At 41.5% G+C, this 26,074-nt stretch overlaps 1 protein-coding gene across 4 annotated transcripts in view; it reads right to left on the bottom strand.

Moving 5' to 3' along the window:
• Positions 1 to 26,074, bottom strand: part of ebf1a (EBF transcription factor 1a) — a 72,957-nt gene that overhangs the window by 6,907 nt on the left and 39,976 nt on the right. For all 4 annotated transcript variants that reach the window (XM_088431438.1, XM_088431437.1, XM_088431439.1 and 1 more), the window contains exons 9-14: positions 25,548 to 25,678; positions 21,801 to 21,927; positions 11,457 to 11,545; positions 6,590 to 6,655; positions 4,471 to 4,633; positions 618 to 797 (exon numbers count right to left, since the gene is read on the bottom strand). In XM_088431438.1, the coding sequence (XP_088287564.1) occupies positions 618 to 797; positions 4,471 to 4,633; positions 6,590 to 6,655; positions 11,457 to 11,545; positions 21,801 to 21,927; positions 25,548 to 25,678 (756 nt within the window). The remainder of the gene's footprint in view (positions 1 to 617; positions 798 to 4,470; positions 4,634 to 6,589; positions 6,656 to 11,456; positions 11,546 to 21,800; positions 21,928 to 25,547; positions 25,679 to 26,074) is intronic.

Here is a 26,074-nt window from a genome sequence, read left to right as displayed (position 1 = left end):
TGATATCTGCTTCTGCCTTTATTGTTGTTATTATCCAACACTTAGCTTTTATGGCCCATCCTGCCAAATCCTCGCAATAAAGTCATAATCCATTTATGAAGGGGCCTAACTAATCAATTAATGAAAATTGGACCTACAAAGACAGGCTGAGGGGCCATTGATTGAAAGTGTCTGTGTGGGGCCGATGAGCCTGTTAAAATACTTGTTAACACCCAGGAATCAAAGAGCCGAAATGGAATTGCTTCTCTAGCAATTAGTTTATTGATTTAATCAAGGGTCTTTAATGTAGAAAGTGAATGTGTGTGTAGAAGTGTGCGTGTGAGAAGCGTGCTAGTATAGGATGTACGCGCGTGTGTGTGTGTGTGTGTGTGTGTGTGAGCGTGTGGGGGTGTGGGCGCTAAGGTGATCCTGTTTCCCTTTGCCAATAAAGGGAGGATTTGTGTTTGACTCCGTTCTTAAAGAAATAGATGAGCCAGCTAAACTGCTCAATTTGCTCCTTGTACATCAAATTTCCACCTCACACTTGTTTCACAGCCAAAAGGCTCTGACTCTACTTTAACACCTTTCTCGTCTGACTGGTGTGAGGAGGGACTCAAAGATGTGATGCATTTACTCACTAGCATATGGTGAGTTGCCTGCGGATCCATTGAGGAAATTGGGCGAGGTGCCCAAAGTTGCCATGCCAGAGTTAGCGTAGCCATTCATGCTAGTGGAGACAGAGCTGTAGCTACCCTGCTGGGGAGTGGAGCTTGGAACATAACCATGAGGGGACACACTGCTTGTAGTCCTACTGAAACCTAAAGATGGAGAGGCAGAAGAGAAGGTAGAAGGGAAAGAAGAGAAAAAAAAAAGGTGTTAAGGATGGAGAAGAAGGCAGACAAAAATAAATCCATGCAACGCTGCCTTTGAGAGAGTATGCATAACACCGGAGAGGCAGACGTCTGCGATCAAACCCCCTGAGTGGCAGAAAGTGTTCGACATCACACGTTTCACATCAGAGCCGCGATATTGTGTAATTGACTGTAATGAGGAGATAGTGTACTGAGATGTTGTCCCTTGTTACTTTTAGCTTAATGCTCCTTGAATTTAAATAGGTTTTGTACGGTACTGCTAAAAAGCCACCAGGAATGAGAAAAACAGGGGAATAGCGGGATCTGAATTGTGTCCCTCAAGGTACAATTTCACTATTGTACCCGGGAGATCTAATTATTGAGCTCCAGTTTACAATGAGACCGCTAAAGTAAAAACACCCCTTAAGTCGAACAAAGGTTGTACAATTTAACCTGCTGAAAAACTGCTTCTGGTATCACACAAACGCTTTTGATACACCATGAAGCATGATGGCCCTGGTCACCACTATCAGACTCTTTTTCAACAGTCTCATGAGCTCAGCTATACACAACTTTTCCATACACAACAAGCCAGTTTTAACAAGGTAGGTGGCGTTGTACAATTTCTCATCAATTAACCTTCTAGTACGGTGGAAATATATTCACAATATATGCTTCATATGTGTGTTAAAAATAAATGACACTGATCCCTTTGTATTGTGGGCATTTGGTGATCATTTTCACTTCTCTGGCACGTTTATTTTATTATTATAAAATACAGATGGGACAAAATCCTAATCTAATCTATGGAAGTGAGAATTTTTAAAATAACTTTCCAAGTATCCTAGACTTATAAACATACATAATGTATGCCATAATTTGTTTTTTCAGAGGAAATCAAAACAAAACAAGAATCGGTAGTGAAAGGGTTAAAAGGCAAGAAGAATATACAGTACAAGTACACTTAAAACAAAGTGGGTTTTGAGCCGTCATTATATTCCTTCACAGATACTTACGGACACCGTTTTACCGACTAATAATGAGAATTTACATAGAGACCTCAGGGTCACCAGCCTTTAAATATAGAAATATTAAGAGTACTCTGATTTAGGAATGGAGCAGTGTAATTAATTACTGTACTGTAATTACTGTAACATTACACAATATCAACATGCTACAACAGTCATCAGTACACAGTGCCATTGTGTGTCACCAAACCAGTTAGATTCTCATAAGCAACCTTTGTCAAAGTCATTGCCATAACATTATGATAAGCAACCAGAATGGCTGGGAAGCCATTGTTTGTCATGTGAGCCACAGACAGGGTTTTATGAAGTGAAACGCACATGTGTATGCAACACTTTCACTGTAAAGGTGGGAAAAATATCCTAAAAGTAAAAATCAATGGTTAGACATAAGTATTTAGAGGGTTTTTTTTTTGGTCTGATTTTGCTTTTTACATATAATTTGAATGAATGAGCCATTGATCTCTTTATGCAAATTGGTGCCTGAGACAATCACTCTGATTGGCTGTTAGCCAGTAAAATGCAAATCAGTGCGTAAGATACAAGCTAAGTAATGGCAAGGATAAAATAATTAAATTAAGGCTGGCAAAACTTTGCTTTTTACTTTGACTTGGTCAAGCATGTGTTACTGATCTGTTGTAGTTATCTGTGAATTCTGATGTATTGAACTATGACTGCATGTCATATTGAACAACGACTTCCCACGGAGAATGAAACGTGTGCTAGCATGTGGTCATGTGTCTGGGACTGATGCCTGTTTTTCTGATAAATACATTTAAAGCTGGGAGCTATGCATTAATGTATTAGACTAAACAAACTACTGTGGTATGCAAGCTTCTCCTTGCAAAGAATACATATCACTCTACCTTTATCAAAGGTGCCGTTGAAGTTGGAGTGTTTTAAGTTGAATTTGCAATTCATTGGGCCAACACATGCCCACATTGCCTTATTTTGTCTGCCCCTGAACTTCCCCTCCCATCCATAACAGGAGCCAATCAGGTTATGTGAAACACAATGACTGCCAATCGGTGTTCACTTTTGGGTGTGATTGACCCAACAATTCAAGCACAAAGAAGACTAAAGACAGAGCTAATCAGCATTGGTTAGTTAGAACTGAAAATTAGATTAAAACAAAAACTCTTGTGACCACAATTGAGAGTGTCCGATAGACCTACGCTGCATGTGGTTTGAATGTGGGAGGAAATCGCAGTGTCCAGAGCACACGGGCATAGGAGAACACACAAACTCTACACCGGAAAGCCAGAGCTAAAACCGAACACACGACCTTGTATGTGAGCCGGATGTGCTAAACATTCTTCCATCGTGCCCAACCCAACCATCCCTTCTCTTCGTAGGTACATTCTGAACCGGTAGCCAGCCCTATCATTTTTATCAACGTGAATATTATTAGCAACATTTTAAGAGACTGCAACACATTTTGGAATCACAAATTTGACTGTAAAGATTTTTGCTGGTACATTAAGTGTTATGTCCAATTTTCTGGAACCTTTGCAAAATACCAGCATGGAATCTATTGTATTGTGTTTAATGAAACTGTGGTGGCAGTCAGTGTTGTTTGATGACACACACTAACTCGCTCCCAATACTAACTTATCCAATCACAAATTTACAGGAACAATAGTATATTATAGCTGAATGTATGCAGTTGCAGTGCTGCATGACACAAAGAACGACAATGACTAATTGTGCTGGGATTGACAGATTAATCTATCCTGTCTACATGGCTCTCGGGCACAGCAATTTAAACCTTAAGATGTGTTTGGACACTCTTGCATCGCATATGGCACTGTGAGAAAGCGATGAACAGACTGGAGGAAGAGCAATAAAAGAGTGATCCAAGTACTAAAACAAGAGGCCTATAACCTAACTGGCTCTTCTCCAGTAACAACCAAAAAAACGTATGACTGCAGTTTATTGATGGGGCAATTCATGCTAAGAACTTTTGAAGCCTCCACCAAGATGTGTAGATTTCTGCTACACGGCAGTGAACAGTAGGAGCGCAAGATAGAAGATTCCGAATATGCATCCGAGGTACAAATGCTGACACAGCAGGGGGGAAAAAAACCCCACCTGGAATTGATCACGAGTGTACTCTCTAGTGCAGTAGTGGCTCCACTTTAACATCAAAGTAGCCTCTTCTAGTATCATTAGCACATCGGAGTATTGCAGCAGTAAGTCAAGAGGCTTTTGTTTTCCTCATAGGAGAAAGACTTTTTGAGATGTTTCTCATTCGAAGTATTGAGAAACATCCAGCAGCTGATCCATCCACCCGATTTTCTCTCCTTCCCTTGATGCATGTGACAAATCACCCTTGACTGCACCCACATTTCTCTCTGTCAGATGGGTGCCGACCCCAGTCTAATATACACACCCCTAGGACCCACTCATATTTCTCTATCGCGATTCATTCATGACTCTCAAGTTGTCCATTCTTTAAATCTCTCAGTCTTTCTTGCCTCATCTGCATCTTTCATTTTTTGTTGTCATCGCCACAGCTCACATCCTGTTTTCCCCTTCATCTAAAATTACCCATATTTGGCAATAAAATAATGAAATGATTACAATCCTACCATATTTGCATTATCTTCACTCACCCTGATTGGCCGTTTGAGCCACTTCTGAGCCGGTGAAGGAGTTTACAGCCATCATGCCCGCGTGAACAGATCCACTACCGAGGCTGGCTAGCTGGTTGTGCCCTCGCGGCACAGTCGTATAGAGAGCCTCTGCAATGTCTGCTGCTCGTTTCAGGATCATCTCCTGGCATTGAGAAGAGATCAGAAGAAAAGAAGTCAGGTCCTATGTCTTCTTTTGCCCTCCTTATGCCTTGTCTAAGGTGTTTTCCCTAGCTCTTAGCAGTCTTTTCAACAATTCAGTTACTTGTAACCGTGGGGGACATCACAATTTGGCATCTCAGAAACAGAAAAGTCCAAGCATCTGTCATTATCAGTTAATAGAACAGAAGGTGCTACGAAAAAAAAAAAAACTAACGATGGGGGTGCATCAGATAATTTATTTTGCAAACTTCAGTATGGCTGAAAAGTAAATATACTTGCTGTTAAATTGAATATGGTGAATAAAAAGGGCACTTTTTTTTTTTTTTTTTTTTTTTAGTTTTGTTTCCGCAAACATTTGCAATGAGGATCCTTGGAAAATTTGCTTTCCAAAATGGGGGCCCTGACTCCAAAGAGTTTGAGAACCCCTGATTTAGGTCAAATGTATGGGACAATTTGTAACTGTAACAAGGGTAATTTGGGTCACTTAAGTCAAAGACAAATGACGGGATTTTTTTTTTTCAGCCTCGTGTAAGAGACTATTTGGTGTGTGTGCCATAATTCAGACATGTCAAGGATGCTACAAATATGCTCATTACATAACACTGCCTATCCCAAGTCTAATGTCATAGAAGCCATTTCAATAGTTTTAGTAGACCTTTATTTTGAAATTGAACCACATGACAGGTTACGGTTAGCTTGACATGTCTTCTGTGGAAACAGAAGAGATGAAGTCTATGGAGTTGACAACCAGCAGCTAGCGATAAGCTGTTGGTTTGATGCTGTTGATTGATAATTACGTCACATTTGCCCAGTGCTCAGGTAACAACCAGTCATGGCTCATCTTGTGTACATCACATGACTAAATTCAGAACAAGTGGGGCATGATTGGTTGTAACTTGATATTTCAGAAACTGTGATGTCAGTTTCAATCAATATAAAGTGGAAAAATGGTCACTCCCTGTTACGAATACAAACATGTGTATGTTGCTGCTTAATTTGTATTCCAAAAATGCAATGTTAATCACAATTCTGTATTTAGCCTATTGTAGGCACGTGGAACATGATACTCTAAAAACAACTTTTGACTTGCCTTCTTATTTGTAGGCTTACGTCTGAGCTTTTTTTGAAAGTTTTTTATTCGATATTCCACAAAACGGATGGCTACTTGCATGATGTGAAAAAGGACCCACTGTTTTTTTCAAATCAACATGACTGCAGTTTTTTCCTGCTTATATAGACCTATTTTAATTTATATTTTATATTTCGATAATATGCATGCTTATAGCTTACTTTGTACTATTGTATGTTTTATATGTTAGTGATATTTACTGTAGTTTACCTATTTTTACACATCTCACATGTTGAAAAGTGAGGAAGATGAGGTGAACCTTTGTTTTTCAGCTTCAAATTTCAAAGACTTTATTGCATTTTACCCACATGAGTTGTAGCAGTGCGGGCGTGGCGCAAAGTTAGGGGTGGTGGGAGGGGCATGTTAGTTTTTGATTGCTGTATTAGAATAATGTGTAATTGCACATCTACTACAGTAGGTGACAGCAGCGTTCTCATTGTCAGAGTATGCAAGGGAATCTAAATAATATTTGTTATTTAACAGATGTTTATTTCTTTTGTACTTCTAAAAACATATAGAAAATCATAGTCAGGGTGGAGAGTAGCGGATGTGTTACATTTTTTTTTTTTTGGGGAGGGGGGTCATAACAAAAACATTGAAAAGCACTGATTTTAGCATTGATGGTCAAACTAGTCCTCGAAATGCTAAAATGATTCTTAAAACCGATCACTTCATTTCACTTAGTACTGGTTTTGTGGTGGTTATGTGGATTATTATGATTTTAATTTCACAGCTCCACAAAATCTCACGAAGCACTGACTACAAATACAACATGAGAATAAATATGGCACTGATGTTTGTGGGCGCTACCTGGTTGTTGTGAGGCATCCCATACAAGGCTTCGACCAGGTCTGCCGCTCTCTTTAAGATTACCTCCTACAATCAAGAGTGAAAAGAGGAGAGAGATTGATCATGAGTGTGGCAGCTGCAGGAGCTCAGTCACTTTCATTACATTTCACTAGTAGCATTATGCTGTGAATGCAGAACAGAGGCTCCACGACAGGAAGACGACGCTGAGAGCAGGCAAGAGGAAGAGAAATGGGTCTGCCCGTGCACTTTGTTACCGGCCGGGCAGTTTGGGAGCGAACAGGGAAGATACCGTTCGCTGTGAATAAAATATGCGCCTGTATCTCTTTATCAGTCAAGCATCTTTTGCATATTCTTCCTGCTGGATCATGTATCTCCTGCTCTTGGTCACATATCAATCTACCTCAGCACAACATATCATCAGACCAATAGGAATGCACCTGCCCTCTTAGCTGGGGCACACCTGTCGTCTGACCCTTACTGACCCCGATAATGTTCTACATGAATACTCAAACACCCACTTTATGAGATATATGTAGCTGCAGTGTGGGATAGAGTGGAATTCCCCATATCAAACATTTATTCTTGCATAGTGTTGCTGGTCTTTGTGCTCATTTTCTATCACTTACCCTCCTTTTACCCTCTGTTCTTTTCACACGTTTAGTCTATGTGTGTCTCAAGGCAGTCTTTATACGTATGTGCGTGTATGTGTGTGATGTAGACACCTTCAGCCCTATGAAACCCTTTTTAAAAGTTAATGTGCCGGGGCCAGGATATATGCTGGAGGCGCGACAACCAGAAAATTGCAGCTCCCTTCCCTCCTATGCTCCTTCGTTTCTTTCTTTCCCACTAACACATGGATACACACACACATACACACAAACGCATGCATGCACACACATGCTGTGCGTTATACCCTCCTCAGTGTATCCCTCGCTGTGAACAAGCCCTGGAGCATGTGTGCTCTCTGTTCCGTGACACACCGCCTTTCAATCAGACCTCATATCACACACGCATGCATGCGCGCACACACACACACGAACGAACACACACACACACACACACACACGTGGAGGCTGTCGAGCACGCCCAGGACATGACGGGAGGGTCAGCAAAGCAATAAAGATTGTAGAGCGCTGTCCGAGGTGCTAAATTCACTCAATAATGGGAGCGCTGCCTCTGTGTTAACCTCCCATTACTAGCACTATCTGGAGGAGGGGGAGGCTAGGCGGTGGGGGTGTGATGGGGGGCTTTTGAGCGACAGGAAAAGAGGGGCACCAGAGAGGAGGCCCGCTCGGTGTGATTGAGAAATGTAGAGGCCCGAGAGAGGTAAGTGGTTCTTTAGTATGTATACACCGTTCCTCGCCTGTTTCTCACTACTTTCCCTCCATGCCAGAAGCCTCCTAGGGATTTCTGGATAGGTAAATGGATGGATGGAGGGAGGGGGGGGTTGTAGGAGGGGAAATGAGGGAAGAGACGAATTATGGCACAAACAGATCCCCAGCTGGAGAAGGACCGTCCTCATGGAAGACGTGTGAGATGCCGCACTCTATGGAAAAAAAGGCTCTCCGGGACCTTTCTCCCAATGTTTTGGGGGGAAGCACTGGATTAAAATTAAAGCACGTATTCGATCTCTCGCCTACATTTCCCAAGCATGCATACGAGGTTAACTGACAACTTAAAAATGTCCTTTTGTGTGAATGTGAGAGCAAATCATTGTTTGTCTATACTGTAGGCATCCTACAAGAATTCAGTCCCAGCATCCAAACGAGGATGATCGCTTTTGAAAATGGATGGTTGTGGAAGTAAGTCAAAAAGAGTTGCTAGCGCTGCTGTGCAGCATAATGTTCCAAAATCTGTCTGATTGTAAAGGCATCAGCTGCGCAGCTTTCCTAGGTCACCAAATACATTACGAATAAAATTCAGGTTTGGAATGTAGTCTGTAATTACTATACAATCCAGTGAAAAACATCCACCTGTGTATAATACGTCTCCACCATCCCATCTTAAAAAAAAAAAAATAAAATAAAATAAGTATGAAAAGCAGTGTTTTTCTCTGCACTTATGTATAATAGTATGGCCTTCCAAGTAACTGGCATCAAATTCAATAATATGAGCGAATAAAGATTCAAAGGAAACCAATAAGTGTAAATGTTAAATCCAGGCAAACTGTGCTCTTTTGCCATATCTATGATTAAGGCCTTTCAAAGTATTTTTTAAATGACGTTATCGTTCTTTTACCAATTTCAGTAGGGTACATCTTCTGTTTGTAATGGCTTATAAATGTCACACTTTACAATAAATTAAGCAGTAGGCATATAGATTTATAGTGTATGAAACTAATAAATACTGGTACTACTAAATTCTGGTAAAAGTCGAACAAAGAAAAAAAAGTTGCTTTATTAATTTATAACATTAAATGTGTAAATTCATGAAATTTTATTTATATTCACTTGAATTCCCACTTTACAATGACTTGATTTTGGGTGGTTGCTATCACTATACACTTTTTAATGATAGTACTATAGTGTTATTTTTAATTACTGAGTAATGTAACAATAAAACAATGAACTAAGACTGATGAAACAGTAGATTTGTTATTTTAACCCTTCGTTGTATATGTCACCACCTGTGTCAACTGTAATGGTTTGTCACCTTAACCAGTTGAATCTTCCAAACTTCTGAGAATTGCCATATACTTGGGATCATTGTAGTCCAAACAGAGTCTAAATAGGTAGCAAGCATACCTACATGCACTCAGGCATAGCTGGCTGAGTACTTAAGCATTAGTATGCAGCAGCTACTATTTAGGGAATGTTTTCTTAATTTATTGTACCAAGCAACACTTCTTTCTTAGTAAAAGAAGCTGGGAAGTCATTGTTTGTGCTGTGTTTCAGTCATGTTTAAGAAACTGAACAGCCTACTGTACACAATTTTGCTCAGCACATTAATTGTACAAATCTCAAGTAAAAAGCAATGTTTAGAACAAAGTATTAAGAGATTTTTGTTTAATTTTGCTTTTTAAATATGATTTGAATGAATAAATTGCTTGCACATTGTGTAGTTAAGCAAAGCATTCTGGGATGCCTTTACATTCAAATAAACAATGAACACATGAAAAAAGTGATTGGCTTTTAGCCAGTAAATGGCAGATAGAAGTCTTTGAAGTGAGAACTAGAACTATTTATCATTCATCAGTGACTGGTTGATTTCTGTTTTTTTTTTCATGATCTGCTTTTGACACAGCACATATACAAGCAAATAGATGATATTTTGGGAGGCTGTTGACAACGTGGCCACACATCCAGCACTAATCTTCTTTTCACTCATCTATTTCACATCTCCTCTTCTTCTACCCCTTTCCCATTTTCTTCTATTAATCACTCTTTCATGGTCCAATGCCCTGGCTACTTATCGGTCTCTCGTTAGCAAAGGGATCTGTCCAGAAGCTAAACGCGATTAGGCAGCGCTCCAGAGTCATTCTGATAAACAGATAAATGTGGTTAGCGCCGTGTTGCCTGCCGTGCCCCGCTGCTGTAAGGAGAGACCATTTCCTGGGCGCAGGGTCTCTTCCCGTAAAGCCGGGCCCGCCGAGACGTCAACAGGAAGGGGAACCTGATCCAGAGCAGAGCCTGGCCTCGTCTGGCAGGACGGTCACTCATTAGCTGGTCCCCCCCACCTCCCCGCCCTCATCACCGCACCACAACCTGAGCTACTAAGCGCCACATTCTATGCCTATGATCCACCTCCGAGCATTCCCTGCTTACATACTGCCGGACTATTAGCGACAGCACGGTACAGCTGGACGCTGGATCATCATAACAACATATGGAGACAAAGCAGGCATTTCCAGGGTCCATTAAGAATCTCCTCACTAAAGGTGCCTTGGGGAAAACTTTGTTCCTCATTTAAGAATCGAGTGTAAAAAGAGGCAGAGAAAAGGCTTGGCTTGCAAACGGGCGCAAAAAAGTTGCCAGCGTGTGCCCCTCTAATGATTGAGGCCAACCGTTGAGAGGAGTGTGGTCAACAAACTGTTATTACCTAATAAAGGCACAAATCAATAGAGCTGAAATGAACAACTGGGCCTGCCAGCTACTGCTGTTCATTTAGAGGAGAAGGAGACACCACAGAGCGAGGGAGGAATAGGATGCGAAAGAAGAGAGATGTAGGGGGTTAAAGACATCACCAGGACAAGTCCCGTATCCACCAGACATGACACACAACCACGGACAAGTGATTTCTTTATCTTCCCTCTACATCTACCTGGGCTCTCCATCTCCACCTCACAGTGACGTTTGCCGTGTGTACGTGAGTGCGTGTGCAGTTGTGTGTGTGTGTGTGCCGAGACGTGCGCATGTGTACGCTGCTCTGTGAAAGCGTGTGTGTTGGAAGTAATAAAGTCCACCCGGGGTTGACTTCGATCCACTGACCCAGCAGGAGGTAAGTCTGGACAGCTATGATGGATCACCTAACCTCCTTTTGCCTTTCTCTCCCCAACCCCACCCCCCATTTCCTACCACCATCACTCCCCCTTTGCCAATCTAAACGACCTTACGCGCAGCGCGAGCATGAATAGAGCTGCTTGTGCGTTTTCGGAGCAAAATAAACTGCAGAAAATGACCATGAACATGTAATAAAATGTTAATGTTCACACTGCAAAGTGTCTCAGTGTCCAGGGAATACAGTCATTTGTCTGTATGTGAGGTCATGCTGCCCTTGTGGCATGTATATCCATGCGCCTGTATGAAACTGTAGACGACATAAATACATCTCGGTATCAGTGTTACCAAGACAAATTGCTATGCAATAATTGCGTGTGGCAGAGCGACATGAGCATGGACAAATGAGAGGAGTTGTGGATGCACGCTACCTTGGGTAATCTCTCCTGGTCTCCAGGGTGTCTGGGGATGACCTTCTGTAACCTCTGGAAGCCGTAGTCTATAGTCGGCTCGTTCAGCGCTGAGCACAAACAAGAAAGGACAGACAGGCAATTCAAATGTTTGATTCTTAGTAATGAAAACACGTGCCGGCTGTGATATGAGGAAGATGAATGAGTGATTGGCTTCTGCTGTAGAAATGGCTGAATTGAGCATGAGCACACATGAATATTGCGACTGACAATATTGCGACTAAACATGAAAAAAATATGGGCGTGCTGTTTGTCCATTGTGTGCCTTTGTTTGCTCGTGATGTAATGAATCTCTCTCTGTTGCCCACTTTGGCGCTTAATAAAAAGCCGGGATCGAGTGTGTTTTTGAGCATGCATGCGTGTAAATGGGTGTGTTTGTGTGTGTGTGTGTTTAGATGTGTGTGTCCTGTGGTCCTGCGTTGATCAGCGACTAATATAAGCAATTACAGAGCCGGGGTTCCAATATAACAAAGGCTTGATCGCTCCGGGGAACAAGCTAAACACACACACATGCACACACGCGCACACACACGCAAACGCACACACACATATATAGACGCACACTGTGTGTACAAGAGTTAGATCATCCAGACAGCAGGGAGAAAGCACTCGCTCTGTATGCTGTGGTCGTGCTACTGTAATTGAATATGAGAAGATTTACCATGAATATTTAAACATTTGAATAAATACAATGAAGATCTGAGGCTTACAGTACAAACACTTCAGAGGAGGATTGTTGGATAAATGCTCTCCCCATATAATTAATTCCTAATGTACTCTCTTGCTCCCCTTTCTATCTTTACCCCCCCCCCCCCCCCCCCACACACACACACACACACACACACACACACACGCACACACAACTCGCAGGGTGCCTCATGCAGGGTGCCTGGGGAGTCAGTTCACAAGCATGGATAACAGTCTGCACTAGTTCACTGTCATTGCTTTGCCAAAGAGCACTGTGCCTATGTAGACATAAACTTCAATTCTTATTCTCATCAAATGTATCTGATAACCACCCTATGTATCGTTTATACCACAGATGGAAATATATATATATATATGATTAGGGCTGCACAATTTATTGAATCTAAATCGTGATATTGGCAGCCATGATTATTTAAGATGATAATCGCCGATTAACATTTAAAAAGCAGGCTACATAATCCTGTACAGTATATGTAAAATCAAGCACTTTCAGTCATGCTACCACTAGGGGGCAAACATGGGGCTTCATTAAGCTTCGGGCAGAAAACATGGCGGAGGAGTTCTCCAGTGAATACGTAAACAACTTCTGGCAAGCATGCACACAGAGGTGAGCAGTCTGGGGAAAAAAAAAACACTTGGAAGAATTTCGATTGTTTGAATCTAGTAGTGTCGTTTGTATGGAGTAGAGTCCATTTACCTGCGGCATTCCGCGCATCTTCTTTCATGTATATAGTAGGACACGAACGCTGAATTTGTTTTTTCTGGAGCGCTACGGAGGTCTCAATCCCACCTTAAGAGCCTTTAAATGACAGTTTCCAACATGTTTGCATGCTAAAATCCTCTGCTTTTCTCAGCCTCTAAAATAGCGTACTAGATGTCAAATGAAACCCATTTTGAAAAATTCCATCTCTCCATCCTCACGTTGAGAGATTCTGGTACTTTTAGCAGCCTCTCATCAGCACCAGGTGTGAGAGTGATTGGCAAAATTGGAATAAATTGGATTTGAAATGACCAAAAATGACATTTTGACGCTAAGTCAATACTCACTTTGAGTGATTCTGGTAGTTTTGTACTGTTTTTTTTTTTTTTTTCTTGAAAAAAGGCTGCTGTGGGTGTTATTAAAGGTCAGTTGTAGTTTGTGCTTGGTTCTAAGTAGGCTTCATATTTTTCATTGCTTTGCACTCAGCAAGTAAGTTAGCTGTGTTGCCCTGTGTGGAAAGTTTTTACTATTATTATTATTATCATTTACTTTGTTTATTTTAATTTATCATTATTGTTTTTTAGTATCAAATCTTGAAGCTATGTTTATATATACTGCGTTGTTTCAAAAAAGTGCAATAAACAGACGTTTGACAAAACATGATGAATCATCCTGATTAATAATCGTGATCTCAATATTGACCAAAATAATCGTGATTATTGTTTGCCAAAAATTGTGCAGCCCAAAAAAAATTATATATATATATATATATATATATATATATATATATATATATATATACATACACTCACACACACACACACACACACACACACACACACACACACACACACATACATACACACAGTTATGTGTAATACTGTATAAAAAGATGAAGAGTTAGAAATTCCTGTTCAAAATCTTAGAGACAAATGGATGGTTGTGGTCTAATACATTTAGTGTATATGTGGGGGATAGCCCTTATTTGTTTGTGCCGTCTGTCTGTCTCCCCTGTGGGTCACAGCTTGGACGTTTCCTGGGGGCCAATGCCCTGCTCGCCTCACATCTGAGCGAGCAGGCTGACTAGGCGGCCCCTAGAAAAGAGGCCCCCAGAGGCTATGAGTACAAGCTGTCCTGCTGGACCTCTTGTGGCTTTCACATGGCTCCTCCCCGAATGGCTTACTCAAACCAAAATGCCAGGGTAGTGTAGGTTCTGCTTTAACAGCCCATGTGGATTTAAACAACATTTTTCAGTCTTATAATGGGAATTTGTACCTTGACACACAATTGAAAGTAAGGAGAGGTAACCAATGATGGAATTATATTCAGTAGAAAAGAAAGTAACTGCAATGGAACTGCGCACGTTAAGCACAATCCGTTCTGGGACATTCGATCTCCAATTTGATTTTTTGTTTCTCTCCATAAGAAATACATGATATTGAACTGAACCCGCTATAAAGTCAAACTATCGTCCTTCTTAAAAAAAATAAAATAAAATAAACAAATAAATAAACGAGTATGATCTGTTCCGGCAATGTTTGAGCAAATGTTTGGGTAAAACATGAATGGAAATAATTCTTAAAGAAGGTATGTATAGAAGTTAATGCCAGTCCATAAAACCTTTGATTACATGTGATGGCATTTTGGAAGAGAAGAGGATTGCTCAAACTTTGCTTATGTCGAATGTACCAAGTCAAGGACTTGCTCGTTTGCCTGCGTCCGTGCATCCCTGACACATAATTTTTGACGAGAGACGCATACTTTCAAATCAATGTGCGTCCCTCGAATGCATCGTTTTTTGATATCAAAATATTACCGTAATCATCATCCACCAACACTTTATTCAACAAAACCGCCATGTTTGTTTTGATTTCATGGAAAAAATGAACAATAATCAAGAAAAAAAAGAATACAGCTGACTTTTGCGTCATCACAAAATCCGTTTTCAGAGGTTTCGTTTCAGTTTTGTCTTTCTGACGTAAACTGGCTGAAAATTCGAGGCACACTAGTTATTAATAAAGTTTGTAAAGAAAGGATTTGTAGTCAATTTTTGAATACGTGAACATCTTGTTAGTGGAATACTTAATGCTGCCCAGACTCTTTATCTCAAGCGGTCCCCCCATAAATTGAGTCTGAGACCCCTAAGTCTTAAGAGGCAAAATTTGCTTTCGATTAGGCCTGTGGTATTGCTCCAATAAAATTCTCAAGTTTGTCTGAAAGGCTTTTGTTATTACGGCAGTTTTTTTGTAATCAGTTCTCCGCAATGTGGCAGATGAGTCTCAAATGAACACTAACAAATTAAAAAACTCCAAAATGTACAGAGATAGCGCCTATAAATAAAGAGGCAATCTTAGTAATTGAGAGAGGAAGTCACATTCCCTGCTTGTTTTCATGGACCATAAAACAAGAAGAGGAGTCTAAGAGCAGGGCAATGCGCACCCCTGTTCTACCTGGGGGTGTCTCTGGGGATTTTTGACTCATACATCTGTTTTCAATACCTCCCAATTCACTTTCAGAATTAATGCTGGAAGGAAAGTTGAGAAGAGTACAAACTGGAGAGCCTAAGCATGCAGGTGCACTCTGGAATTCACAGCAGACTCTCCCGTACAGGTATATTTATAATCTTTAGCTGTCGCTCTCTAGAAGAGCAAATCAAAGCCAGTAAAACATAAATGCCATAAATAAATGAATGGATGAGCAACAGCCCAGGACTGGAGGGATTCACCTAGCAATCACCCACATCAGATCAGATCAATGCTCATGGAAATTTCATGAAGCTTAGAATCTACACCGCTTCATATTTCACTATAATAACCCACAGAGCCGCAGGGGGAGACGGACTGAAGGGGTGGATGGGTAAAGAGGAAGAGGGGAGGAAGACAGAGGTGAGATGGAGGGATGGAGGTATGTGCTGCAGGGGAAGAGAAAATGGGGGGCTTGGGGTTGGAAGTTCCAGGGGGTGGAGGACTATAATTGAGAGGTCACATCGTCGGTTGTTACCGGGAGTGCGGTAGGAAAAGACAGAGCAAAGGGGATCCAAGTGCAGTGTCCACTGGTCCTGCGTCACAACTGGTGCAGTCGGATGAGCTTGTACTTGCAAGGTTAGGTAATTGGCTCTGAGGCTGGGTGTTAGCGCCTTCTCAGGCCCTCTGACAGTGGGTTCGAAGCTGATCATATCACAACTCTGCGCCTCTCTGTCTTTCTCCCTCCACTCATTCATATCCCCCCTTGCAACTCGGCCCTCCTCCCTTCTACAGTCTCCAGTGCTCAGGTGTGATCTCATAAGCGCTGCTTGGCGATCGATGCCGCCAGTGGCAGGGGGTTCAATAGCCCTGAATTACGGCTTCATTTCTCCCCCCCCTACACACAGATGAGAGCTGCCCCCCACCCACCACCATCACCGCACACACCCCTCCCACCATCTACTAGCAATCCAGATCAATACCCTACAATCTAATTTTTATCCATTTTTCCATAAACCTCGAGATTGCGTTTATTTGGAGAATCCGACAAGCTAAATAAAGCATTGCTTGAAAATGTCAGGGAGACTAATGCACGGCTGAAAATTCATACAGAGAAAACCGATGAGTGGAGCTTTTTTGCTCTTAAAGCAAGGGATAGAATGGGAGGGAGGGAGGGAGGGGAGGAGATGGGGTGGAGGGGTGCTAAAAGATTCTACAAATCAATTGAGGTGTGGAAGCTACTACAACCTAAGCTCTAATTATCTGTTGCAAAAAAAAAAAAAAAACCCATGTCGACAGTTAACAATACCTGACAGCATGGATCTCAGTGGGAGAATGCAAATTCTGGAAGTGCGGAAAAAAAGTGTGCGCTTGAATTAAGATACAGCAAAACACAGGGAATCATTTCCCTCGGTGTGCGCTGCTCATTTCAGCGGAGTATAAAACAACCTACATTCCAAATTCATTTACATCATCATCATGGAGCAGATGCTAGCGTAATAAGAACTGAGCATGCTAAAGAGGGAAGACAAGCCACATGGTGCAGAAAATTAATCTCAATCTCAAATAGAGGTGTGAATTTCCTCGCAGTTAAGATGCCGTGAATGTGAACGTGCACAGCTATCTCAGCTGGCCCTCTGTCTCCAGCTGGAGGCCAGCCGTTTTAATCAACAGCAGGCCTCCACCCAAGCTCAATAAAAAACAGCATTCACAAATAGGAGCAAGACAAGTAATTGATCTCCTCATGCTTGCACCCCACTTTTATTGCCAGATGACTACATGCTGCAGTTGTGTGTCGGGGATGTGTACGAATGTGCTCCTTGTATCACATGTGCATATGAATGAGTGTGTCTGTGAGTCTCTTTGGGTAGAAAGGCAGGCAGAGGATTTCCACTCTCATTATGTTTCCTTTTACGCAGGCATTATTGATGGATGCCTGCATTGGCACCCGCACTATATAATGAGATCCAATAGAAAAGCTGCATGAAAAAATCTGCCGCAACAAAGATCATAATATTCGGTTTTGATTGACGTTAATGGCGAAGTCATGACTTAACAGTGTGTTAAATACTGCAGGTGTACTTTGTGTAGTGTAAAACTGCACTCAACCAAACTGGAAGCTCTTTTATGGTTTGTGAGGTAAAATAAGGAATGAGGCAGCCAAAGTTTTGGAAGCACATCCTTCCTTGAAGTACAGTTACAGTCCAAAGTTGGGAAACACCTTCAAATTAAATTGCTTTCAAACATATTCAAATTATATATATATATATATATATATATATATATATATATATATATATATATATATATATATATATATACACATACATACATGCTATGAACTCTTTAAAATGCACAGATGTGAAATAAAAGTTATTTCATGAAGACTCATCCACATCATGAAGCTAAGAACACACCAAGATGTGCAAAACCTGTCTGAGCAAAAAGTGTCTACTTTGAAGTTTCTAAAATAGAAAATATGTTCAGTTTATCAAATGATTCAAGATTCTCATTTAGTCCAATTCAGAATCAAATGAAAATATTCTCAAGTTTATTTTATCAATTAAAAAAAAATAAAAACTCTGCTTCCTGTCTGATTCGTGTAACTATGTCAGACATACACTACCAAAGAAAAGACAACAACATGTCGGATAGCTTTTGTCCTCCTCCCAACTATTATTATTGCATCACATCACGTCTCCACCAAAATCAACCAACTTCCATTAAAAAAAAAAAAAAAAAAAACCGCTCTCGCATGTCAACCTAGAGGGAGCCTGTAGCCGACCAAACAGGATAATGAGAAGGTAGGGTTTACATCTATTTCAACAGGACTTCTTGGAAATCTCCCCAGCGCTCCCTTGCATCCTCAAATGTTCCTCCCGCTGTGTGGAGCCTCCATGCTCTCTCTCTCTCTCTCTCTCTCTCTCTCTCTCTCTCTCTCTCTCTCTCTCTCACTCACTCACTCACTCACTCACTCACTCACTCACTCACTCACTCACTCACTCACTCACTCAAACCCACCCACTCGCTTTTCATCTGTGAAGCCCTTTGAGACTTCGGTGATTCCGGGCTATACAAATAAAATTGATTGATTGATTGATTGATAAAGGAAAATCTTGAAAATGATTAGGGGTGCCCAAACCTTTTCATACCACTGTAAATTACGAATGTAAATACAATAAAATATGATTAAATTACAAAAATTAGAATGATTGTATTTTGCTGAAGTTTTTATATTGTTGCCAAACTGTTGGTGTGTCCTATTCACGGTAAGATAGACAATACCAGAATTTGAGCCAAAAATGAAGGGTGCGTCCTACACGCAGGTGCTTCCTACATTTGGAGAAAGAAAGAACGCTGTCATTGTACAGTGTAGCAATAGTCCACCATTAGCACTAACTGCTAACTGTTTGGTGCATCCAAAAGAAGACAGTTCAAAGTAAGAAAGAAAATGGTCGAACTATGCATTTAACATTAATAACTGCAAATAGTCAAACAACACTGGCTTTCAACCAATGTAAAATAATTGAGATTCTTGTCCTTCCAAGGCACTTATTTTTCGTTAACAATTGTACTAGTTCTAATAACTGTTAAATAACTGTTTACATACCACATGTAGAGTGTTCTTCTGTCATGATTTGAACTATCTATCAAAAACTTAAAAAATATGTTCATGCAAGCAGCTCTGATTACAACTCCACTTTTAGTCACCCTCTGCAGTAAGTGCACATTTTTGACTAATTTGAAACCCAAAACCAGAAATGACTCTCTTGTCATCTCGTCTGTTCTAAATTCAGTTCTTGACTTTTGTCTTTCCCTTTCAAGGCACCTGCTTCTGAATGATGTCTCCCACACATCTAATACCTAGTGAGAACTGAACGACTACCCCCAATGTTTGTCCGCGCGTGTGTGCAGATGCGTTTGTCTGTATGCGGCGGCGGCCTTAATGTGAGCAAGCAGGGCCTTTTAATATCAGCACAGACTGGAGTGGAAGCACTAAGCAGACAGGGCTGCATACTGAGAAGGGAGGGATTGCCTTTTGAACGACAAGGGCGATTCATCAATTTTCTCAATCTGCGGCCAGCACCTCTGTGCCACTCACTAAAACACGTGCGCAAGGGCCCCTCTGACACGCATTCTTATTACCGCCTTATATTGCAATGAGAAAAGAAAAGAGAGCTCTTTGCTGATTCATGTTATAAAGACAGCAATCCGGTTATAGGTGATTCAGAGCCAAACATGTAAAATGCATTTCTACAGGGTTGAAAATAGGGTGGGGGTCTGCAGTGGTAGGATATGCCCTGATAATAAGAGTGGGAGAGAACAACGGCAAGATTAGGGGGAATCTAAGCCCCAGAGGTGGGTAAGGCAGAGGGCAGGGGGGGGGGGGGGGGGGATAAGGGGATAAAAAGACAGAGGAAGAGTAGAGAATGAAAAAAAACATTCTTTTATTCTTATCAGTGGAGAGCTTAATTGCCTTTGATGAGTCTAATTGGAGCTTTCTGAAGTCTAATGGCAGAGTAGTCCTCAGAGACAGCGGAGAACACATTACAGTAATGGCTTCTCTCCCAATCTCTTCTCGAGCAAAAGTCCCCTCCTTGTCTCCTCTGTGGTGGACGACGACTGTGCGCAATGTTAGTGCTGTCATGCGGGTTCTTGTGAAGTATCCACGAGCAGGACTAAGAGAGCAAGCCTATGGATGGTGGAGGCCGTGCATGTTCGCGTACGTGTGCGCGCACTTGCAAAGTAGCAGTAGCAGCAGTATTGGGTAGCGTTGACTTAATTAGGTCTGTGTGCTGCTCGCTTTCCTCTCCTCAGCAGAAGTTGATTAGCAATGCCAGCTGTCCCCAATGTAATTCGGGGTGTGTGCATACGCGCGTGTGTGCATGCGATATACGAGCGTATGTGCGTCTGCGAGTACGGAACTGTGGTGGTGCGCGCGTGCACTCTGCCAGATGCCGCGCCGCAGTGCCAATCCTCCATGATTAGTACCCACTGGCAACTGGGCTCAAACTGGTGCCAAACAGACCCAGGAGGGCAACATGGCCCATGGTAATCCACCATCACTTTCCGCCATCCTCCTGTTCTCATCCACCTCGCCTTCCTCTCATCAGTTGCTTTGTTCCTTCAGATGGTTTGCCTATCGTTCTTGTAAAACTGGGTAGGCAGACACAAGTGGCCTTTGAGAGTGCCGACCGACTGTGAAGAGGGCAAAGAGCAGAGTGGGATCTTTGTCTTGACACAGCTGACTCTATCTGTGAAAGTGCCAGTGCTTGGCAAGTAGCACCATAGCCTGTCTGCATATGTGTGTATGTGTGTGTTACTCTCCCAGCGGATGACCTCTGCTAAATCTCACCTGTTGAGATTCTTCAATGTGTCTCTATAGAAGCCAAGAGGCAAGGGGGGATGAATTCATTCACAGGGGCAAGTTTTGAATAAGTGAATGTGACAAGGTGAAAGAGTGGAGGGCTGGGAAAAGATGGGGTGTTTATGCATACGCTTCCCACATGTCTGGCACATTAAAAGGCTGCACACACGCACGCACACACAAACCTACACACATTTATAGGCTTGGCAGAGTTGAGATCTGTTGGACAGCTCTGGCATGGCAAAGTCTGCCCACCCATCTGCCCTCTATCTTAGTAATGTAGTTAGTGTCAATGTGCTTGTGTGTGCTTAGACTACCTTCACACATATATGCTAGCTCAGTATGCCAATTGCCGCCTTTGCCACAAGTATGCAAACATGGACATGGATCCTGTCAATGCACAGTAATTAAAAGACATACAAACGCATGCCAGGGACGGAGCCGGCGCGCTCGCACAAATGTGATTTTGTCAAATGTTGGCACTTCCAGCAGGGGCTTACATACTAAGTCCATCAGTAGTTGAGATTACAGACAGATTTATGTGATTCACATTCTCCCCGGAGACCTGTGTCCACATGACGGTTAATCACCGCTTCACATTCACTCTCTGTACTGCTCTTTACACCTCCTGGCTATAAATCGACACCAATTCATTCTGATGTAACATTCCTAATATTCACACTATCAGAAATCACACTCTCTGTATGGATCGCCCCCCTGCCGTTTTCTGCCTTCAACAGGGTTAAATCTCAATAATCCCACTAATCAAAAGGCTAAACCCCCCCTGACCTTCACTTGCTTCATAAAAGACAGCAAACACGTGTCAGTTTTGCCACTGCATTAATCTTATCCATGCTAACACTTTTATTCTTTGCGATTAACACAAAATATTGAATCAAATCACTGTTATATCCTTATTCATGTGATCTTTGTGGTGCAGGTTAGTTTTGCTCAGACCCGAAATAAAGGCGCAAAGTTGCATTGTTAGTTAGCCAGCAGGTCGGTGTGTCTCCTTTAATTATATTGTAAACCAAAATAATTAGTGAGCGTTTGTGCATAGGTAATACCTGTGTAGATGAAGCGTCCAGGTGTCCCTTTGCAGAACTGTTTGGATTTGTAGGACAGCGTGACCTCCACGACCCCAGGGATGTGTCTGGGTGGGGTCTGCACTCGGATGGCATGTGGGGTAATCAGCTAGGGGGAGGCAGAATGGGAGACATTTTTTTATGATTAATTGGAGTATGATCAGTGCCCGTCGCGCTAACTCCATTGACTACAATACAAAAGCATCCGCTCTTCGTGCTCCATCTGAACGCGGCAAAATAGAGTGAAGCGTTACATAGTAACAATCAGAATTTACACTTGAAATTACAATTTACTACTAAAGAAATATATGTAAGAGATTTACAACACCCCGTAGTAGATACAACTCATGGGTAGGAGTAGATTACAACTCCGGCCCTCATTGGTCGATGGTCGTGCCACACGCCAATCTCGTGCCCGTCTCCCTCATGAAAAAAATAGATGTTGCTAGGTAGATGCGAAGGAAGAGCAGGAAAGAAGTTCTGCACTGGAGTGTTGTAAATCTCTCACCTAGATTTCTTTTGTAATAAACTGGAATTTCAAGGGTAAACTCTAAATGTTATCATGTTTGATCAGCTACAAGCTTTACTCTAATTAGATGCGCTACTAATATAACCGCAGCTCTACGTGAGACTACAGGCAAAGGAATGTGGAATGGGAAGAGATAACAGTGCAGTTACTGCATAAAGTTTAACAATATAAGATTTAACTAAATATGTGTACTGCAGCATTATGTCTGAGGAGTGCCCGTGGCATGCATACAGTTAACTCATCTGTCTGGCATGCAGGGAACCTTCACACCTTTTTTTTTTTTTTTAATGAAAAAAAAAAAGATGCCAACTAGCGAGGGCTCACTGTACATTCTATATCTTTATAATAGCTATCTGTGATTTCTCTTCACCCGAGAAGCCCTTTGAGACTGAGGTGTTTCAGTGCTATACAAATACACTTGACTTGAGTGCCACTGAGATGAGATCCCAATACCTGCATTGATCTTTGATCAGTGAAGCTCTCATACAAAAACATTTTCCTTTTGAGGAAACTTTTTCTTCATTATTTTATTGTTTTTAGTTTTACACATTACCTCTAAGTCAGTTTGTACTTTGGGCCTGAGGAGAGCCAATAAAGGCTTCATGCTGAAGATGGTTATGGGTGCTGACATGAATCTTTACAGAGGACTTAAAAGGTAGTTTGGTGTATGTAAATTAAAAAAAAAAAAAAACTCTCACTGCGAACATCTATTATGCCGCATAAGTAAACGTATGATATGCTCATCTTCACTGCCCCCTTGTCTCTGTCTGTCAGCATTGGCTGTCTAGCTGCTGTTAGCTTACATTAAAGCGCCACGGTGTCTTTAAGAGGCTCACTTAGTGCAGCTGATAGGCCCACTCGCCGTGCGTGCATGCGTGCGCGTGTGCTGAAGGCTCTTTGAAGGAGTAAAGCGGCAACAAGACAAAACACAGATGAGACCTCACTGAGTGCTCGTTTTCCGCATCCTGTGTCGAACTAGCACTCAAAGCTAGCTGCGCTCAAAAGCTATCAGTGCTCCTGCCAGCGTGCGATGCATGTGTACGTGCATGTGTGTTGTTCAAACCGTCTCTTTTATTGCTCACTTAACGAGGCTTTCATTCTGCCATTGTCTGACCCCCACTCACGTTCCGGCGCTATAATATAGGAGCTTTTTATAGAATAATTCTTTTACTAAAGAGAAAGCTGTTTCGCTGTGCCGTTCACTGACCTTCAATTTCTCACATAGACTGCATTTACATTTTTGTTATGTGGCAGATGCTCCTTGCAAAGTGATTCATGGCGTGTATCTCCTTAGATACAACTGTGACAAAAGATAAACTGGGAGGTACGCGTTCAGGTAGTTGACAAAAATAAGGGGTGACAATCAAAAATGCAAAAGGCAAGGAAGCTGCTTACATTCACTTGAATAATTACATTCATAGCTGGAATTATTTTTTTCCAAGCAAAGTAAATGTCTTTTTCTGAATATGGCTGCTTGTGTTTGTTGCTTATTGCAAACGTTTTGTTTGTACTCAGATTTTAAATACAGTATTACTAGTTCATCAAACATAACCTTTTCTAACAAGCAGCAAACCCAATTTCTTGGGTATGGGTCGTTTGGGCTTTGTGTTGAGGCAGGAAAGCATGACCTTGCGCACAGGTATTGTGCTGGTAGCTTCATACTCAAGGTTGAAAGGTTTGTGTGTACAGGGATGTGTTTTGACATTGAGCCTTGAGCCAAATTCACACAACAACTGGTATTTAAAATAAATAAAACATTTGTATGCACTTTGGCCTCGAGAAAACAGAATAACAAGTATGAAAGTAAACTTCAGCCGTCATGTATTGACTTACCTTTAAATTTATGTCGATAACTACTTTAATGTTGCAAATTGTGGAATAGATAATTTTGTGAACTTTGTTAAAGAGGGACAATTAGAAGTAGTTCTGCGTGGGTGCATATGATTTGACTGGAAAACCGAGACTTGTTTTGACAGATATTGTTTAAGAATTCTTGACAATAATTTTGCCATTCATGGCATCAAGCTGATGATTTGGTTTTCTTCACACACTACAGTATATGCTTTGTTCGCATTCTGATCGCCAATATATCTCTCCATCTAATCATTTGTCAATCACAGACAAAAACAATGTTCAGTATGTCATTTCGCTTAACAATAATATTTTGACTTTTGAGAATGTACTGTCACTTGTTTCCATCAAGTCAGGTTGAAAGAAACCCCAGAGTTTTCATAAGGCACATACTGCAGGAACACATTAATTGAATAAAACAATATGTAATATGTTCAAAGATACTACCACCTTCTGCTTCAAATGAGTCAATTTGGCAAACTACAATGGCAAATATTACAGTATTTAGTGTGTTTTCCAAATTGTGTGCATATTACAAGTTTACAACAATGTATGTCAAGTGAACCTGGAGTTTAAAACAACCACACCAAAAAAAAAAAGATAAAGAATAGGTGAGTGAAAAGTAGAGAGCTAACAGCTAACGTTGCTGTTTGTAAGTTAACGATAGAATGAAAAAGGCATATGACATCATGGAACGGTGCCTAATGGAATGTTCCTTTCTGTAAAAGATGCTAAATCAACATAATGGTAAGCTTATATTTATTACTATGCAGGGTATTTTATTCAGCAAGCTGTTGTTCTAACTTAATCCGAGAGACAATTTGTATTTTGGTGCTAATGTTTTGATTAGCTAAATACAATTAATACACTTTTTTGTGACGGAAGTAACAGAGGGGCATTTATTTGTCTTTAATCTTTCATCTATATGAAGGGACAGATGCCATTGAGCGAAATAATGTCATAGGATAAGTACTTGTATTTGTAATTACAATAATTAATGCAACATTGCGGACGACTGAGTATTATGTCTGCCTCACAGTTGTGAGATTAGGCCCTTGGCTCCTGCACTTTCTGTGTGGAGTTTGCATGTTCTGCTTGTAATTTTGTGGGTTTTCTCTGTGCGTTCACTGAATGCACAGTTTTGTGCATTTATGTGAATGTGAGTGTGATTCATTATCAATGATTCATCATATCAATGATTCATTATCATAGTTCATGATGTACCTGTTTTCAAAGTCAACTAGGATAGGCTTGAGGATATGGGAGTCAAACAATACATTTGTGATGGTGGCCATAGACATTTGAAAAAAGCTGTATAATTCTTTCATGTTGTCTAAAAGGTGACTAACCTCGCTCCAAACCAACATGGTGCCAAAAATGACCTGCAGGCCGTCAAAGAAGTTGTCCCCGATGATGATAACTGTAGCGCCCCCTGTGGTCCAGCCTTCACTGGGGCTAATGGCTTTGATACTGGGGGTTGCTGCAAAGATTAAGGCACAAAAAAGATGAGATGTTAAGTAACCTAATGACAAGCCCATAAAGGTCTTTGCTACTGGCACCGCAGCAAAGACCTTTATGGATATGACACATGTAACAGTCCTCGCTTCTCACACACACACACACACACACACATAATACCTGCTCTCCTCCTCTATCCCAGGGGTTGAGAGCAAGTGAGGAATACTAATCAGAGTGATTATACGCACCCCCATTATTAAACATCACCCCTGCCCCGTGTGTGAGGGCAGCAGCGGTGTGCTTGTTTTATGACACGTAGCAAAGCGCAAAGGCGTGTAAATGTCAGGTGTGCTGAGTGTCTGATCAAAGGCCATGCGACCGGGGAGCGGGGCTGGGCCAATACGAGCGCTGCCCTCGG

Source organism: Hippichthys cyanospilos, chromosome 13 (assembly GCF_059441005.1).
Source record: "Hippichthys cyanospilos isolate Australia breed blue-spotted pipefish chromosome 13, RoL_Hcya_1.0, whole genome shotgun sequence".
Classification (NCBI taxonomy): Eukaryota; Metazoa; Chordata; class Actinopteri; order Syngnathiformes; family Syngnathidae; genus Hippichthys; species Hippichthys cyanospilos.
The sequence above is the reverse complement of the archived record's forward strand: the minus strand, read 5'-3'. Positions and strand labels throughout refer to the sequence as shown.